Here is an 18,846-nt window from a genome sequence, read left to right as displayed (position 1 = left end):
AACCCAGCAAGACATCTCATCACATTTAGCACTTTCTTACATTTATTAACTGTATACTTTATATGTTCTCTCCATGTTAGTTTTGTGTCAAAGTATATTCCCAAGAAACGAAAACATTCTACTTTCTCTAACATACTTCCATACATTTTCAGCTTAATTTCCTTATTCTTCTTTTTATTTGTAAAAACCATTACTTTTGATTTTTCCACTGAAAACTTAAATCCCCATTTTAATCCCCAATTTTCAACTTGATCAATTCCTTCCTGCATCTTCTTTAAAATATACTCAATATTTCTACCTTTCTTCCATATAGCACCATCATCTGCGAATAAAGACCTCCCTATATCCCCTGGAAGATTTAAATAAATATCATTAATCATAATGGAGAATAAAGTTGGACTAACCACACTTCCCTGTGGTGTTCCATTTTCTACAACATATTGCTTTGATAAATCTACCCCAATTTTCACCTGTATATTCCTTCTATTTAAGAAATCCATAATCCAATTAAACATTTTCCCTCCAACTCCCATTAAATGTAATTTGATTAAAAGACCCTCTTTCCACAGCATATCGTATGCTTTCTCCACATCAAAGAATACTGCTACTACAGTTTCTTTATTCGTGCACTTTCTTCTTCTTCTTTTCCCTTATTTTAAGACGGATAGAGCACCACCATTGATGTGCCCCCTACAGGACTGGAGCAAAACAGCATGCATTTATTTATACGCTACTAATGCGATGTAAAACTGAATGAATGAATGAATGAATGAATGAATGAATGAATGAATGAATGAATGAATGAATGAATGAATGGAAGATAATTAGAATTAATAGATAAATAAAACAAAACAAAAAAATAATAATAATAAATAAATAATAAAACGCATGGAATATTTCCCGCTCCCGCACAGGAGTGGCGCTGTGCACCTGCTAATTTAGTTCGCATCCTAACACTGAATACACAGAAGAAGACGTCCGAACGGCACAAATGTTAACATATCGGATCAAAATATCAATGAAATACCGTTTATAGTGATGTAGAGATATAGGAATCGCAGCAATGGCATCAGGTTTGTAAATCATAAAAAAAAAAAAAACATGTTTTTGAAATGTTAACAAGAAAACAACTTTTCATAAAAATAAGTGGAAGAATCTTAATTTTGAAAACGCATGAGCTGTGATGCTCTTAATAGACATGCAAAACATGATGACTCGAGTGATATATGAAAATGATAATGTTTGCAGAAGACGAAATTAATATTCTGGTTCTGGTGCTGGATGTCAACCCAGTTTGGTGGGGTCAGCAAGCTCAACGAGAGCCGAAGGTAATGTGTGGTTTTACTTCATTGAATGCGAGTATGACCCTGATTCATAACGTTTTCAAGATTATCCTTATTGCCCATTAAAATGAACTTTTTCCTCCTTTCTTTCAGTTCACTCTTTCAACATGTTTGGACGCTTTAATGGTCCTGGCAAATGCACATTTAGTAATGTCAAGATCCAACAAACTAGCCATCATTGCAAACCTGTATCATGAAAGGTAGACAATTAACTGATCATTTATAGTTAACCTGCTCATCTCAACTATACATTATACACACACACACTAAAATATCCTAAAATATGTCAGTGCCATTGTCTCAAGATTCACATCATTAATGTTTATTAACGCTACTTAACTGCTCTAATTAAACTAAGTTCTAATCCTGGCTTAATCTAAGCCCTGTCTGTGAAACCAGGCCATAGTTTACAAACATAATCTAAAACTAAACTCTTTTTTTTGGTCATCAAGCCACTTCCTATATCCCAGTAAACAGTGGAAACCAGGGGATGAAATATCCGGAAGTACTGACGGCAAATATGAGCTTCTGTCCGCTACCAATGATCTCTTTGCAGAAGAGATTAAGAAACTCATGGACAGAAGTAAGTTACTTAAAGATTTTATTGTTATTATACAGATTGACGGAACTCAATTACTTGATTTGATTAATGTTTTTCTTGTGCTGATTGGTTTGATGCATTTAGCCTAATATGTAATGCCATGTTTGATTTGCAGTGCATTCTGGGTGATACTACTAGAGTATAACTGTGTTTATTTTCCTTCTTAACAGCAGAAGTGAGTGGGAATCAGACAGACTCGCTGCTGGCCGTCTCTCTCTCCAGAGCTCTCTGCTGTATCCTCTACTGACGATCCTTTATATTTCACTTTAGACCTAAAGAGAGTTTTGTGAATAAGATATGATGTGCACACTACACACTCCCAATTTTCATTAATTTTCAACTCTCAGACATTCATCGAATCTCGAAGGAAGTGCAAGGTAAACACACTGTCATCATCTCTTCCACAGTGCAATGAAAACCAAGCACATATGATTCATATATTAGAGCGATTAAGATTTCCTAAAGCTTTAATTAAATAGATCATTATTTTTATTGAGTGCAATTAATACTTGGACTGAATTCTCGTGTGTTTTACTTCTAGCTGGACAGGACATGAAATCAAGGATTCTGGTGAGCTCTTCTTTAGCTTTACCAGCCGCACATGCAGCGTTCAGCTTTATAACTGCAGCGTTCAGCTGTATAACGGCAGCGTTCAGCTGTATAACTGCAGCGTTCAGCTGTATAACGGCAGCGTTCAGCTGTATAACTGCAGCGTTCAGCTGTATAACGGCAGCGTTCAGCTGTATAACGGCAGCGTTCAGCTCTATAACTGCAGCGTTCAGCTGTATAACTGCATTAACGTGCTCTGACTGTGATCTCAGGTCATAAAAGCGGCCGAGGATTCTACATTACAGTACATGAACTTCATGAATGTGATCTTTGCAGCGCAGAAGAAGGTGAGAGTAACAACTGAACTAGCATCTTTACATTTGAATTATGTATTCTTCTGATACTGATATGCATATGCTTCCATTATTCCCTGTTCATAAAGAATATCCTGATTGATGCCTGTGTGTTGGACACCGACTCAGGACTATTGCAGCAGGTATTTTGTTTGATTGCAGTGTTTAAGTAGCCTGGAAATCCAGACCTAAATCTGAAAGATTAATGGTCTGGCTTCGACTAATGAAAATCGGCCAGCTCAAGGGGCGGCACCAAGCATGCATTTGAAAATCTCACTGCACGCAATTGGATAACACTACGACCAATCACAACAAGCCCCTTACGCTCAGCTACCAGCGGAGATAACTGGTAGATTAGACTCTTGCCGTATCCGGTCGGCAAAACAGCAAAAACATCCTTCTTGCAACGGAACGATTCGAGCGGCGTCTTCTGTTCCTCTTTTAGATAAAAAGCGAAGTCTAACTCGTTCATTGTAGCCGTTTCAAACAACTGGTGTTCATCCATAGCCATCTTGCAATGTTTACTAATGACTTCGACGTCACAGCACTGTCGTCATCTCGCCTCTGGCCCGCCTATATCAGATAACCCCATGTGATTGGTGCAGCTCAGATCGAGGGGCATATTTAATGAGCATCATTACTTGACGCCAGAGTAAACTCGCTGAGCAAATTCAACTTGTGCTCTCGCGAGAACTCTGGATTACCAGGTAGTGTTTAAGGCTACTTGCTTGCTTTTATTGATGTCATTTTTAAATTACACAGTAAATATCATTTATTTTATTAATAAAGTTACAGATGATGATGATGATATCAGACAATACATCAGTGTGAAGCAAAGTGATGAAGATTCGAATAATGCTGCAAATGATCGTTCAGACAGCATGAAGAAATAAACAAAATATGTATCTACACTTAAGGGATATTCCTCCCAAAAATGCAAATTCTCTCATCATTTACTCACACTCATGTATAAATATATTTATATTTTTTTATTTATATTTATATATTTATGCTCATCCCCGATGTATAAACACAAAGGAAGATTTTCTGAGTCTGTGAGTCCATATATAATGTGTTTGGATATTGGTTTGACGCTTGAAAATCTAAACACAGAAATCAAAATCATTTTTTTAAACTATATATCATTATGGTATATCATAGTAGTTAAAAATACACACCTACATAAAAATTAGGGCTGCACGATATTGAAGAAAAATACGATATGCGATAACTCATTAAAAAATGCGATATTTGATATTCGATACGATAATGCTTAAAGTGTGTGAAATAAACTTAAATTATCTTTCAAATATATTTAAAATTATATAACCAACATGTGTTTCACATTCTTTTTGTGACGAGAAAACATCACTAAACTTCTGACAGTGAACATCAGTGTTTTACTGTAGTATAAGAAGTGTTATTTTAACATCAGTGTAAACCACAGGGTTCAGGTTATCCTACATTAGGATTATTTAACAACAGAAACTGAATAATCAAATGTAAAAATAAACTCTGCTTAGTTTTCACTGTATGAATTAAATATATCCTGATTCTTATTAAAGCTACAAAAGTTATTCAGCCGAGAGCTGTGAGTGATTTTCTCTTCGTCTTTTGTCCATGACCCCAGTTATTGCAAGCCTTTGCGATATTCATATTGCGATATTTACATTTGCGATATTTCGATATATTGTGCTGCCCTATTAAAAATCTTTGTTTGTGTTTATCTGAAGAAATAGTCCTAAACCTTGGAGATGTCATGAGATCGAGTAAACAATGAGAGAATAAAATTTTTGGGGTGAAATATCCCTTTAATGGTCCAAATTTCCATCTTTCTACAAGTAATAAGCACTGACTATTTCAAGGACATGAAGCGGAAGCAATTTTGTTACCACTGTTTATTATATTGGTACTTGTTTGAACAAAATTCCTGAGTCTTGCACAGATTTGCATATGCATTAATGATTGCTCATTGAGTTTCCTGATGAAAAGCAAGCATTGCACACGCTGAAGTGCAGTCAAGCTGATTGTTTCTGAGTGTTTTCAACAGTGCGGAGTTATTTGATTTGATTGAGTGTGTTTTTCAACAGGCTTGTGACATTACCGGAGGCTTGTACCTCCGAATCCCCCAAAAGATTGCTCTGGCACAGTATTTGCTGGTGAGATATTCGCACGTTCATCATATGGTAGCAGGTTATTCAGTGTTGATGTGAACGTTCTCATGTTGTCTGGTGTGTCAGTGGGTGTTTCTGCCAGACGCAGAGCAGCGGTCTCAGCTGTTATTGCCTCCTCCGGTGCACGTGGACTACAGGGCCGCTTGCTTCTGCCACCGCAACCTTATTGAGATCGGCTACGTCTGCTCAGTGTGCCTGTCAAGTACGTTTTCATCCACACTTTATTACTTATTATCAGTTTGGAGAAACACATGTTTGAAGTCATTGGTGGGTTTAGGCTTGTTTCAGACTAGAGATGTACCGATATGAACACATTGATCACAGGAATACATTTCAAATAAAACATTGATGATAATCAGAATGATTTCTGAAGGATCATATGAATAAAGACTGGAGTAATGATGCTGAAAATTCAGGTTTGATCACAGGAATACATTTCATTTTAAATAGGAAACATTTCTTTTAAATTGTAATACTTGCTCAACACATGCACAGACACTAGAGTCTGAAATAGAGATGCACGATATATCGCCCACCATGTCAGACGATATATGTGACCCTGGACCACAAAACCAGTCACATGGGTCACAATTTTGAAATTGAGATTTATACATCACCCATAAGCTGAATACATAAGCTTTCCATTGATGTATGGTTTGTTAGGACAGGACAATATTTGGCTGAGATACAACTATTTGAACATCTGGAATCTGTTTTTTTGAGAAAATCTCCTTCAAAGTTGTTCATTTATGTTGGCGATTGTGCTGCATTCACTCACAGAAATAAATGTTTTATATATTTACTGTAGGAAATTTACAAAATATCTTCATGGAACATGATCTTTACTTAATATCCTAATGATTTTTGACAAAAGAAAAATCAATCATTTTTACCCATACAATGTATTGTTGGCTATTGCCACAAATATACCCGTGCGACATGTGACTGGTTTTGTGATCCAGGGTCACATATATGAAACATATTATGGTATTTTTATGCTTTAGTAGAGTGAAAAAGTTACATACAGCACCTTTAACTGTGCAAAGATGGTCTTTTTAGATCAGTAACCCCATCAATGTCTTGACCAAGCTATATATGGTGAATCTCGGCTGCGTGAAAAAAGTAAACTGCATTATCTCCCATCTTTATGGGACGTGAAGTCCTTTAACTTATGGAACTTTATTTAGTTCTTTATTTATGTGTTACTTATGACTGGTTTTGTGATCCAGGGTCACATATTTGAAATCCGATAACCAATATATTGGCTGATAAATCTAAATCCAAATTTTTATATCATGTTTGAGAGCCTGATTATAAAAACAAAAGTCTCATCATTAAAAGCCACGTCCCAAGCACACAATTATAATGTTCTCATTATAATATTATGTAGCCGATATGACAGACTTGCGCTGCACATGTTGCACTGAACTGTATTTTGGTGATTTCAATCATATTTCAAGCAATTCAAAACCATCATGTTGAACAGTGCGCATCTGAAGTGTCTCAGCTGAAGGAAATAATACATTATTTATCGACTTTAATGTATTGGCCAAATTTCCTTATTGAGCCGATAACATTAAAAATGAACATAATCATCTGATACCGACATGGTGGCCGATATATCGTGCATCTCTATTCCAGACTCTAGTGTCTGTGCATGTGTTGAGCAAGTATTACAATTTAAAAGAAATGTATTCCTGTGATCAAAGCTGAATTTTCAGCATCATTACTCCAGTCTTTATTCATATGATCCTTCAGAAATCATTCTGATTATCATCAATGTTTTATTTTTGTAGAAACCGTGCACTGAAATGGAAATCTTTAATTGAAGGAGATCACATTAACATTCACAGCTCATGTTTACAGTCTGAATACTGTAATCTGTTAATATGGTCTCTGATATCAAGACGTGTCACTTTATGCTGCGGACACAAGAAATAGACCTTTGGAAAATGTTTTTATTAACTTGAACTTAAAGATCCTTCATAGCAGGGTTATCTTTTAACATGCTTTGCATCTTTTCCTCCCTTTTGTTCACCAGTATTCTGTAACTTCAGTCCAATCTGCACGACATGCGAGTGAGTCTTTTCAACATCGCTCTGAAACGTGTCTAATAGAGAACATGTGGTTTCGGGCAACCTTTAACAAACGGTCTGGTGTTCTTCTGTTTGTAGGACTGCTTTTAAAATGCCACTGCCTCAGGTGGCTAAAACCAAGAAGAAGAAAGTGAAAACTGCAAACTGATCACATCCAGGTTACCTCATCAACAAATGTGTTGTATTGTGATGAATAGCATACTTTTTTAACTGTGTAATTTGAGCTTTAGGGGAAATTGTTTAAAAAAAAGAAAGATTTTGATATGTTTATTTGAACATGTTTTGGTATTGCAGCGCACACAATAAATGTTTTTTTTACACAAAAAAAAATATATAAAAGTGTCTACTTTTCACATTCATATCTTTCACGTCAGAAATGAAGTGAAATCCACTCGATTCAAACACATTTTAGGTATGTAACTTTACTGAAATAAGTTAAGAATTAAAAACAACAAACAGTATTACAAGAAATATCCTACTTATATCAGTATGGTCTTAAACTGGTTATAAAACATAACATATATAATGTCTCAGTACAGTTTTCATGACGTATTACTGCAATGACGGTAAGCCATTATTGGTCATGTGTTATTTCTGTGCCCTACCTCCGACATCAACCAACTTACTCTGTGTAAACATTGAGAAAACCACTTTAGAGACGAAGGTCTTCTGCAGCCAAGAACGTTTAGTTTCCGAGATCTTCAGTTGGACGTTTTCTGTCCTAAAGAGAAATGGTCCATGCGAAACAATCCTTGGGCTTCGGGTCCCACAAGGCCGTTTATAAAACACTGAAAAAATGTCTGATCTAGATCAGGAGAAAATATAAACTTAATACGTTGCTTCTGTGATGCGTGTCATATTGAAGCTCGTTTCCGCCACGGAATAAAACAATGTAAAAAGGTGTGTCTTTTTTTCTCTCTCAATTCCAGCTTTTTTGTTACAATAATGGAATAAAAAAGGGAATCAAGACTTTTGATACAGATATTTACAGACTTTTTTTTCCCTCACAATTGCAAGTTTATAAAGTTTATATCTCACAAGTCATTGGTTTTTCCTCTTACTTTCTTTTTTTTTTGTGAGGAAATTTGCACAATTGAATTTTGGATTTATTCTGTGGCAGAAACAAGTTTCCATAGTGTCAACATATACAGAAATCAAAAGAATATATATATATATATATATATATATATATTTAAATAAAACACATTTAAGTACATTTATATTTATTCAATAAGCAGACACTTTTATTCAAAGCAACTTAAAAATGAGGAAAATGCACTAAAAATCTAATCATGCTAAAAATCTTGTCTTTGTCCTGAGGAAGGCTTACCTTTGTTAAGAGATCGTCCTGCACTTTCAGGTCCTTCTCAAACTCCACTTCCGCATCTAGAACCAACACGGGCACGTTCGCCAGGTGCTGGAAATGAACCCTATGTGCAGAAAGAAGAGCACTAATACAATACTGTTGTCTTTTAGAGCTGATTTACAGCAGAATTGAACTCTGTTTGCATCATTGATCATTATTTTCCTGTTGTAAAGCTGCTTTGAACATCTGTATCGTATAAACCGCTATAGAAATGAACAAAGGTGGCTGTTCGGTGTACAACATATTATTTAGAATCAGCAACATTCATAAATCAGAAAAAATTCAATACACACACTAACATTCAAGTTTGGGGTTTGTAAGATTTAAAAAAAATGTAAATGGGTATTTATTTGTTTAAAAATACAGTAAAAACAGAGAAATTATTAACATTTTAAATAACCATTTTCCATTTGAATACATAGCATTTATTTAATTTATTCCTGTGATCAAAGTTGAATTTTCAGCATCATTACTCCAGTCTTCAGTGTCACATGATCCTTCAGAAATCACTCTAATATGATGATTTGCTGCTCAAGAAACATTTATGATTATTATCAGTGTTAAAAACAGTTGAGTTGCTTAAGATTTCAGTTGTTTTCAGTATTTGTTTATGATTAAAAAGTTTAAAAGAGCAGCATCTTTTTTTTAAACAGAATCTGGTAAAATTATAAATGTCTTTACTGTCACTTCTGGTCAATTTAATGCGTCCTTGCTGAATAAAATGATTAATTTCAAAACAAATCTTACTATCCCCAAGCTTTTGAACAATAGGGTCTACTGTCATACACTACACATCAGAGAAGGTACACATCACTAACATAGGTTATTCATCCAATTCAATGCATATTGTATGCATTACATTTCTTGTCAAATAAACAAAATCACTGGTAAAAAAAAAAAAACACTGTAGGATCGATTTTTGTTTGTTTTGAGTATCGATACTCGACGTCAGCATCGATATATATCAATACTTCATATCGATACGCCCCTCCCTACTCACTTTGTGGTCTTGTCGATGAGCCAGTCTTCATGTCGTGTGTGGAGTTTCTCGAGGTAGTCGAGCTGAATTCCCTGTTCCTCCACTCGACCTCTTCTGCCTAACCTCTCCATGCACATCTGCAGAACACAACCTTCACATTCAGCAACTTATAATTCATTCTAACAAGTCCATTACCTTCACATTTATTCATTCTGAAGTCACGTATATCTGAAGCAACTTACAGACCACTCAAGACATATTTATGTAATAATAAAAATAGATGTTTCTGACATGTAAACTAAGCTTAGTTTCTGGCCAACAGGCGTTTTGAATCACTGTTGAGCTGAAAAAGTATGCCTTCGCAGATTGGAAGGAAACAAGTCACATGTTTAGGATCTACATTCCTTCATCTGAATGCTTAAAAAAAAAAGGAAATGTATCCTTTGCTGACTATGATATCCCCAGGCAGGGAAGAATAAATATGGTGTCAGATAATTTATGACCCTGGATCACAAAACCAGTCACATGTCGCACGGGTATATTTGTGGCAATAGCCAACAATACATTGTATGGGTCAAAATTATAGATTTTTCTTTTATGCCAAAAATCATTAGGATATTAAGTAAAGATCATGTTCCATGAAGATATTTAGTAAATTTTCTACCGTAAATATATAAAAATATTATTTTTGTGAGTGAATGCTGCAATATCGCGAACATAAATGGACAACTTTAAAGGAGATTTTGTCAATGTTTCAATTTTTTTGCATCCTCAGATTCCAGATGTTTAAACTGTCCTATCCTAATAAACCGTACATCAATGGAAAGCTTTTTTATTCAGCTTTCATATGATGTATAAATCTCAATTTAAAAAAAAATTATTCATGTGACTGGTTTTGTGGTCCAGGGTCACATATGGTTTTAATAGAGTTAATTCTAATAACCCTGAACTCTGTGAATGTGAACTCGCGGACTGATCAGGTTTCAGACACAGCCTATATTGTACACTTTAGCACGACCTGAACATTGCATGGACCAATCAGCATCCATGACTGGAACAATCGTAAACAGCATGTTTGACCACCATCATCATCATCATCATCATCATCTGATGAAAGCAGTGCAGACCTGTGGAGATGCTCGGAGATATATGATGCCTTCCAGCTGAACTCGATGCCCAAACTGCTCCACCAGAAACGAGTGCCAGTCTTGATACACAGCCCACTCTGTTGAGTTTATACAGCCGAGCTTAAACATGTTTAAAGCAAAGATGTACCTGAGAGAGGAGGACATACACACTGAACATGGTGACATTGAACATATTTAATCATAATATACCTTTGTTCTTAACACACTTAAGTGCACTTTGCAATCATGTCAAGTTAAAAGTTTCACTTTAAAGTACAACTTAAATCATTGTTTTAACGTTTTGTCGTGCTTTAAAGTACACTTATTTTGATGTCAACTAACATACTAAAGCACATGTAAAGTATTTATTTACACATTTAAAGTTCATATATTTTAAATAGACTAAATTGCAAATATACAAATGTGTAATTAGTATTACAAATATTTTAAATAGATTGGTGTCAAAATGGTCCTTTTTAGCATTTCATAACAGGACCATATTTTATCTTATTTAAAAAGATCTGACCATAAAAGGAAGTAATGTACTTTCTGAAAAGTATCAATAAAAAAAAAAATTAATTATCAATATTGCCAGAAAATATTAATTTTTAACTGACACTAAGTTACAGTTGGCTTTCAAAATAATTTTGAAGTTAGGACACCATTGGGATTGCCCTAAAGTTAAGACAGTTTTTAGGATTTTTTTGTGGAGTTTAGGATACTTCTGTAATAAAATTAATTTTTAACTGACACTGTAGTTTCCTCACCTGTCACTGTAGACCGAGCGCTCGTACACACGCACCGGCGAGCCCGAGGACTTCCGGGATCCGGCAGAAAGCGGCTGAAGATGCGAGCGCATGCGACTCATGCAGGAGAAGGTCTGGAAAGTGTAGGACCAGCGTTTTGGATCATGATACATCATCTGTAACAGGTTACTGGTTGACGGCTGAGGGCCGTGTTCGGTCTGCTACACAGAAAACAAGACAAAGCACACGTTAAACAGTCGAACCAAAGGGTATCTGGATGATAAAGGCCTCACTTCATTAGAGAGAAGAATATCAAACCAAGCACTTATTTTAAAGACAGCACAAACACACTTTAAGGTCACCATTAAATCAAAATTGACATTTCCTTTTTATTTGATGGAATATTGCAGTATTTATTATAGATGATTTATCTGTGCACATCATTCTTTGTTTTATTCATGTGCCTCCTAATCTTGTATCAAAATATATTCCCCCCCCTCTTGCAGCGACATCTCTTCTCTTATGACATAAACAGAAGCTCAACCGAAACTGCCTGATACGTGAGAATGAACCTCATTGGTTCTTGCTGAAGCTCAAACCTGCTGCGTAACACAATAATGAACCTCATTGGTTCTCGCACGTCAAGCAAACATGCTTGAGCTTCTGTTGACCACAACTGTGTGAGTTGATGAGTGTTTATATGTGAAAAAAAGCCTAAATTAAATCTGTTCATCATATAAAGTGATCGTGTCTCTTCCGAAAATTTGGACTAAACCACTTAATTCATATGGATTAGTTTTACAATCTCTTTATGTATTATTTGAAGCATCATAGTGGTAGTTGCGTAGCTGTCAATGGAGGGACAGAAATCTCTCAGATTTTATCAAAAAGATCTTCATTTGTGGTCTGAAAATCAACGAAAGTCTTACGGGTTTGGAACGACATGTGGGAGAGTAATTAATGACAGAATTTTCATTTTTGGGGTGAACTATCACTTTAAAGGTATAGCGGAGGATTTTCTTTTTCCGGGTGGATCATCAAGACTATTGGTCCTCCTAAGTGTCAATCATTCTGGTGATATGTTTACGTAAGGCGGTCATATGTGCTCGTGCACACGATTCACACGATGGCGTGCGCTCAAAACACAGGTTGGGCTTCCCACTGATGCCTCAGTCGCGAAGTTTCTACTTGACAGGTAAAGTTTGGCATGCTATTTGGAGAAATCCATTTAAAATCACTGCTAGTAAAAGTTAATGTAAGCTATGATTAGCTCGTGCATGCTCTCTCGTGCACACGTTTAATAGGCGTTCCCTCTCGTGAGCAGGTAGAGTGTTGCGCATGTGCATTTTTTCAAAAAGTGGAGAGGGCGGTTCTTTTCTAAAATTCGGGAAAATCCTCCGCTATACCTTTAAGTTTACGTCTATGACTAGTCTATTACACTGACCTGGTTGGTTTGGTCCACATTTTGCCATTTGCTGACGGGCTCTGCGATCACTTCCCAGTCCTGTTCTGTGTTTTGTAACAGTCTGGCAAATGTTGACTTCCCGACCGCTTGAGATTCAGAAGAGACACACAAGAGGCTTTATTAGCAGAGTAAAAAAGGCTTTCCGTTACCAAAACATGATTGGTAACATTAAATTCCAGACAAATTTACACACAACTCAAGCACACTCATCAACTATTTTTTTTCTCTAAATTGCATTACCACAAGTATAGGCATTAATAATGTATAAATATAACTTATATAAACAAACAAAACGTACCAATGTTTCCTTCGATCGAGACTCTCTTTATTTGATTGCTTGTACCGTTACTCATTTGTTTGCGCGCCAAACGGTAAAGAGAAGAGCTCGAGAAAAGACGTTTTGTCTTTCTCACACTCATCATCCCTAACATATTACAGAAAAATAACATTTACATCACTCATATGCAAGACCGTTATGACCATTTTATTTGCGCCCAGCAACTTCGCAAAAGCGTACTTCCGGTTAAGGAATGTTGTAAGTTTCAAAATAAAAGTTCTTCCTTTTTAAGGAACGTTAAATGTCAAAATAAAAGTAATTTTTTATTGGCAAATCGCAAAAATAAAAAAAGTTTGAAACTTACTAAACTTACAACAACGATAAAAGAACAAAAAAATCCTTTAATACAATACTTGTTACAGTGCACTTTTTGTAAGATGTCTTAAAATACCAACAACGCAAAATTCAAAAAGATAAAAAGTTCAGCAAGTATTAATGAATAACCATTTCATAATTTAAAAAGCATTTGGGAATCTTTACCAACTTCATTGGCTAAATTCTAAATATTAACAGGTTAAAATGCTCTTCAAGAAAATCTGATCATGAACATGGTAGAAAATCATTATTGTGACAATAAAAAATAAAATAAAAATCACAAAGGAAAAATAAAATGTAGCATGAAATACTGCTGGATATAAATCCAACTCTTGTAAAAGGTATTGTAATAATCTTCACTGTTGAATATGCAAACACATAAGAAATGAAAACATAAAAAAAAAAAAAAAAACATGTCTTCAAACTTGTACAAAACAATAAAAATAAAAATAAACCTCTCTCTTTTTTCCACCGAAACATTATAAAAAGCAGGTTTTAGTTGTACTCCCATAAAAACTAAACTCTGATATGGTTTCATATCCCAGTCCATCACCAATACATGTCAAAGATAAGGGCTACAGTGTAATACTGACAACAGAAAAAACAGAGTTTTCAAGAAAGACTTAGGGAAGCACAGCTGATATTGCAAAGACTTTCACTGTGCGCTAACAGCAATTTCAGATTCCAAAAAGTGAACAGGAAAAAAGAAAGGCTCTCTGGAAAATGCATTAAGGCTGCCGAATATGGTATTAACACCAGTTTCTATCTATCCTTGCTGCCTAGTTTCTCAATAAGGTCCTGAAGGGGTGCCAGCTCTCTGCGATCGATGAGATTGAACTCCTAAAAAGAACAATCAAAAACAGAAATCAGTTAAAGAAGAGTCTTGCCCAAACTATTAAGAAATCGTCACAGGTACATATTGTGACCTCTCCCTCTGTGTATCTGTTTTACTCCACCCGTTTCTTTTTGTTTTGTTTTTAATTAGGTACATAAGGTTCTCTTGAGTATGTGTTATGTTTGATACATTTCAGGGGTTTGTTCTTCAATATCCTGCCTTTTCAAACTCTAAATAAAACTAACTATCCACCTTATTCCTGCGCCCCATGACGCCTTGCGTGAATTATGGGTGTAACTTCTGTTAATCTATAAACAATCAGTGAAAACGCTCGCTCTATGAACGCAATACGAAAAAAAAAAAGTGTCACAATGAGACGACATTACTACTCACCCTTCAACCATCGAACATTAAAAGGACATTTAAAAGTGTAAAAGCATCAAGGTACTTTCAACAGACCAAATAACCCCAAAAGTGTGAGTCTTTTGGTTAAATATCACTGTAGTAATATATATACACACTACCGTTCAAAAGTTTGGGGTCAGTAAGATTTTTAATGTTTTTAAAGAAGTATCTTCTGCTCACCAAGGCTGCATTTATTTGATTAAAAATACAAACAAAAACAGTAATATTGTGAAATATTATTCCAATTTAAAACATCTGTTTTCTGTGTGAATATACAGTAAAGTGTAATTTATTCCTGTGATCAAAGCTGAATTTTCAGCATCATTACTCCAGTCTTCAGTGTCACATGATCCTTCAGAAATCATTCTAATATGAGGATTTGATGCTCAAGAAACATTTATGATTATTATCAATGTTGAAAACTGTTTTTTACATTTTTATTTCCTGATGCTATGATGAATAGAAAGTTCAAAAGAACAGCATTTATCTGAAATCTAAAGCTTTTGTAACATTAAACACTACCGTTCAAAAGTTTGGGGTCAGTAAGAATTTAAATTTTATTTTTGGGGGAAATAAATAAAATAAATCAATACTTTTATTCATCAAGGATGAGTTAAACTGATCAAAAGTTACCGTAAAGACATTTATAATGTTAGAAAATATTCTATTTTAAATAAATGCTGTTCTTTTGAACTTTCTATTCATCAAAGAATTTGGGGGGAAAAAAATGAAACTGTTTTCAACATTGAAAATAATAATAAATGTTTCTTGAGCATCAAATCATCATATTAGAATGATTTCTGAAGGATCATGTGACACTGAAGACTGGAGTAATGATGCTGAAAATTCAGCTTTGATCACAGGAATAAATTACAGTTTAAAATATATTAAAATAGAAAACAGTCATTTTAAATTGTCATAATATTTCACAATATTACTGTTTTTTTTATTGTTTTTTTTATCAAATAAATGCAGCCTTGGTGAGCAGAAGATACTTTTAAAAACATTAAAAAATCTTACTGACCCCAAACTTTTGAACGGTACTGTGTATATATATCTGTATTATGAAACTTATGTTGCTTTAATCAAAAATGTTCATTAACTTCAGCATTACGTGATACTATTTCAAAGTGATTTCCGTCATTTTGGAAAAGAGGAAAAGAAAGCAGCGACTGAAAAGAGCTCTTATAGATATTCTTGTTACAACGTTATTCTCATGATGTCTGAAAATAAATCATGAAGGAAAATTGACGATCAGCTTTATTTGTAGGGCAACCTTATGATTTGAAATGATTCGTTTCAGCCTTTTTGAATGGAAGTTCCCCAAACCGGAAGTGCCACCCATAATTCAACACTCGTCAGGAATAAGGTGGATAGGATCTACTGGATGTGTGTTAATGCACTGACCTGTACAAAGAAGATGAAATGCTTGAAGGAGGTGTTGAGGTGAGCTTCCTCCTGAAGCTGCATGACCGAGTCGAAGTGCTGGTGGTAAATATGAGCATAAACCCTGAACAGACGCTTCAGAATAGTCTTCGCCACGGACATGAAGTTCTTGGGAAACGGAACGCCTGGAAGGAGTAAAGTTCATTTGAGTAGTTATTTGTTTGGCCGAGTCTGCGTGAAAAAGGGTTGCACTGCGAATTCATAACAAGTGGAATGGATGAAACGAACCGATCTTGGACGGGAAGAGGGTTTCGTCATCCAGCTGATCCTGAACCCAGGTCATCAAGTAGTCGATGTACTTGGGCGCAGAACACTTGATGGGTTTTTTGATGTTGGTCCCGTCAGCCCAGTGATATTCATACCTATTGATTTATCAGGCAAGACAGAGATTTTTTAATACACAATTTTTTTTGTATACCATTTATACTCTTCATTTATTTATTTAATTATTTATATATATATATATATATATATGAAAAACGTATCAAACATTAATTTATCGAACATTTGATATATATATATATATATATATATATATATATATATATATATATATATTTACATACATATAAAGTGCTGTCAAATCGATTGTGATTAATCAGATCTAACATAAAGGTTTGTGTGTGTGTGTGTGTGTGTGTATGTATGTATATATATTATATATATATATATATATATATATATATAATAAATAAAGATTAAATAAAAGATTCTAACATAAAAGTTTGTTTATATAATATATGTGTGTGTACATATGTATGTATATATACATATAGATAGATATACACATATGTACACACACATATTATATAAACACAAACTTTTATGTTAGATGTGATTAATTTTCCCTATTAGTTGACTTGACAGTGTATATATATATATATAAACAGTATTTGTGCCAAGCAACTTAAAGGTGTGCCTCTAATCAAAGATAATTTCCCTTTTTCGCCTTTTGAAACTTACCAACCTCATAACGTTAAAAAAAGTATTTTACTACAAAAATTGGTTAAAAAAAACTAACTTACTTTAAAAATATATATATAAATGTTTGTTTTAATGAACAAGGCAGCATAATTCATGAATGCTACCAGTTTTTCAGCCTACTATTAATTTGTTATTTTGTTGAAGGGAAAATACTAAAGCACTGAAGAGACGCTGTATTATCTTACCTGGGTCCTGCAGACATCACAGAGCAACTGATTTCTGTGCAGAATTCAGTGATCGTGCCATAGAGCATGTTGATCTGGTTGAAAAAGTCCACAGCTGAAATAAATGGGTACGGATTAAATGTTATAATCATGATTAAATCAATTATTTTCTCAACAATACTTCCATACACACTCACTATTGACAGCAATCCATTCATTCAGGTCTTCTCCCTCCGGTAGCATCACAGCGGCTCGAAGATTACCGCTTCCTAAGGTGGCCTCTGCATGTTTCAGAAGCTCATACTGGTGAGAGCCTTCTGGGATATTTTTCTTGGGCTTGAATGTCTTTGATGAACGGTTTCCACTACGATAATAACAAAATAAGTCACATGTTGCATCAAGTGAGAAAAATGCAGAGATGTGGTTAAAATGTATTACACAATATATATCAACGGAACTCTAGAACTGAAAAGAAGAAGATTTGCAATTCAAAAAACGCTGAGTCGAAACTTTCATGCTTTTTATAGAGAAAATATAAAATATTTGTACATGTATTAGGGGAAAATAATTTATGCCAGAAGTAAAAAACAAAACAAGAAGTTAAAGTGGCTTTTTAATATGATCTAAAGCAGTGCCATATTTGTTCATTTCTTTTATATAATGTTCACAGTTATGCTTAGCCCATTTCGTCACATGAATGTGATATTTTCCAAGTAAAATAAAAAGTTGTATGAGAAAAAAACAAACAAAAAACTTTTGGAATCAATGTTATAAAAAAAGAATATGACGTCACACAGATCAATTTGTATTAATGTTACAGCCTAGAAATGAAGTTAGAGACATATCCAACCCCAATAATCTCGAATATACACATTCAAAGAAAAGATGGATCGTAGATTGTTAAGCAAAAATACACACGAGTCTTCCATATCCAAGTTAAAGGAACTTTTCATGCTTGTGTATTGAACAGAGCATATGTTTACGCCATATTCCGAACACAGGAACAGATGTCGACCGGAAATGTTGTTAGTTTCAAAAGTTTAATGTTATCGGAAATATTATTTGGTTTATTTTTTTTGCTGGGTGCACTTCCACATTACATATTATCTGCAATATGCGATTATGAAAAAGAAAGTATGAACAGTCGCATCGGCTAAATACTTACAATAAGAAACTCATATCCGCTTCTTTTCTTCCCTCTTAAAACTTTTATAAGGCGATACGAATTTCTACTGCGATAAAGTTAATCCTCAAAGGCCTTTAAACACTATTTATAAGTAGGCCTACTCTTCGAAGTTCGATGTTTCACAGACGAAAGATATAAGTAGGCGTAGAAGACAGATTCAGGAAATGTCTACGATTGGTTCCCTTTAGTGATATGAAACCATAGACATAAACCGCCTAAGTTACGTTCTGACTAAGGGGAAAACCTCCTCATCTATACGAATCGGATATTGTTACGGTTTTGTTCGGTACTTTTAACTACAATTATTAGTACAACTGTAAGTCAAAATCCCCCCGTCTGCCAAAACCTTATAATTAAACTGCGCATGCGCGTTCT

At 34.7% G+C, this 18,846-nt stretch overlaps 3 protein-coding genes across 6 annotated transcripts; 1 reads left to right on the top strand and 2 right to left on the bottom strand.

Annotated features, from left to right (window-relative positions):
* Positions 1–910: 910 nt before the first annotated feature.
* Positions 911–7,335, top strand: gtf2h3 (general transcription factor IIH, polypeptide 3; the record flags this gene model as incomplete). 3 transcript variants are annotated; one of them, XM_084413672.1, is made up of 13 exons in its annotated part: positions 911–1,073; positions 1,249–1,328; positions 1,437–1,543; positions 1,796–1,926; positions 2,115–2,177; positions 2,292–2,321; positions 2,486–2,514; positions 2,766–2,840; positions 2,936–2,989; positions 4,937–5,005; positions 5,087–5,222; positions 7,062–7,098; positions 7,195–7,335. In XM_084413672.1, 13 exons carry the CDS (start codon positions 1,064–1,066, stop codon positions 7,262–7,264), a joined length of 891 nt encoding a protein of 296 aa, XP_084269798.1. In that variant the 3' UTR covers positions 7,265–7,335. The 3 variants fall into 3 exon arrangements, with proteins under 3 accessions (XP_084269798.1, XP_084269797.1, XP_084269796.1); XM_084413671.1 differs by lacking the exon at positions 911–1,073 and having other exon boundaries at positions 1,233–1,328; positions 2,118–2,177; XM_084413670.1 differs by lacking the exon at positions 911–1,073 and having other exon boundaries at positions 1,233–1,328.
* An 89-nt stretch (positions 7,336–7,424) lies between these two features.
* dguok (deoxyguanosine kinase) lies at positions 7,425–13,248 on the bottom strand (the record flags this gene model as incomplete). Of its 2 annotated transcripts, none has more annotated exons than XM_084413673.1 (7): positions 7,425–7,921; positions 8,447–8,546; positions 9,483–9,598; positions 10,589–10,736; positions 11,356–11,555; positions 12,779–12,885; positions 13,098–13,248. In XM_084413673.1, the coding sequence occupies 7 exons, from the start codon at positions 13,246–13,248 to the stop codon at positions 7,895–7,897; spliced, it is 849 nt and encodes a 282-aa protein (XP_084269799.1). In that variant the 3' UTR covers positions 7,425–7,894. The 2 variants fall into 2 exon arrangements, with proteins under 2 accessions (XP_084269799.1, XP_084269800.1); XM_084413674.1 differs by having other exon boundaries at positions 11,356–11,552.
* Positions 13,249–13,380: 132 nt separating this feature from the next.
* On the bottom strand, positions 13,381–18,846 carry mob1a (MOB kinase activator 1A). The gene is made up of 6 exons (XM_084413677.1): positions 18,451–18,846; positions 17,483–17,649; positions 17,307–17,400; positions 16,366–16,499; positions 16,099–16,262; positions 13,381–14,291 (listed from the first exon to the last, which is right to left on the bottom strand). Exons 1-6 carry the CDS (start codon positions 18,462–18,464, stop codon positions 14,214–14,216), a joined length of 651 nt encoding a protein of 216 aa, XP_084269803.1. The 5' UTR covers positions 18,465–18,846; the 3' UTR covers positions 13,381–14,213.

Source organism: Rutilus rutilus, assembly GCF_951802725.1.
Source record: "Rutilus rutilus genome assembly, chromosome: 7".
Taxonomy (NCBI): Eukaryota; Metazoa; Chordata; class Actinopteri; order Cypriniformes; family Leuciscidae; genus Rutilus; species Rutilus rutilus.
This window is presented reverse-complemented; position numbering and strand designations above follow the sequence as displayed.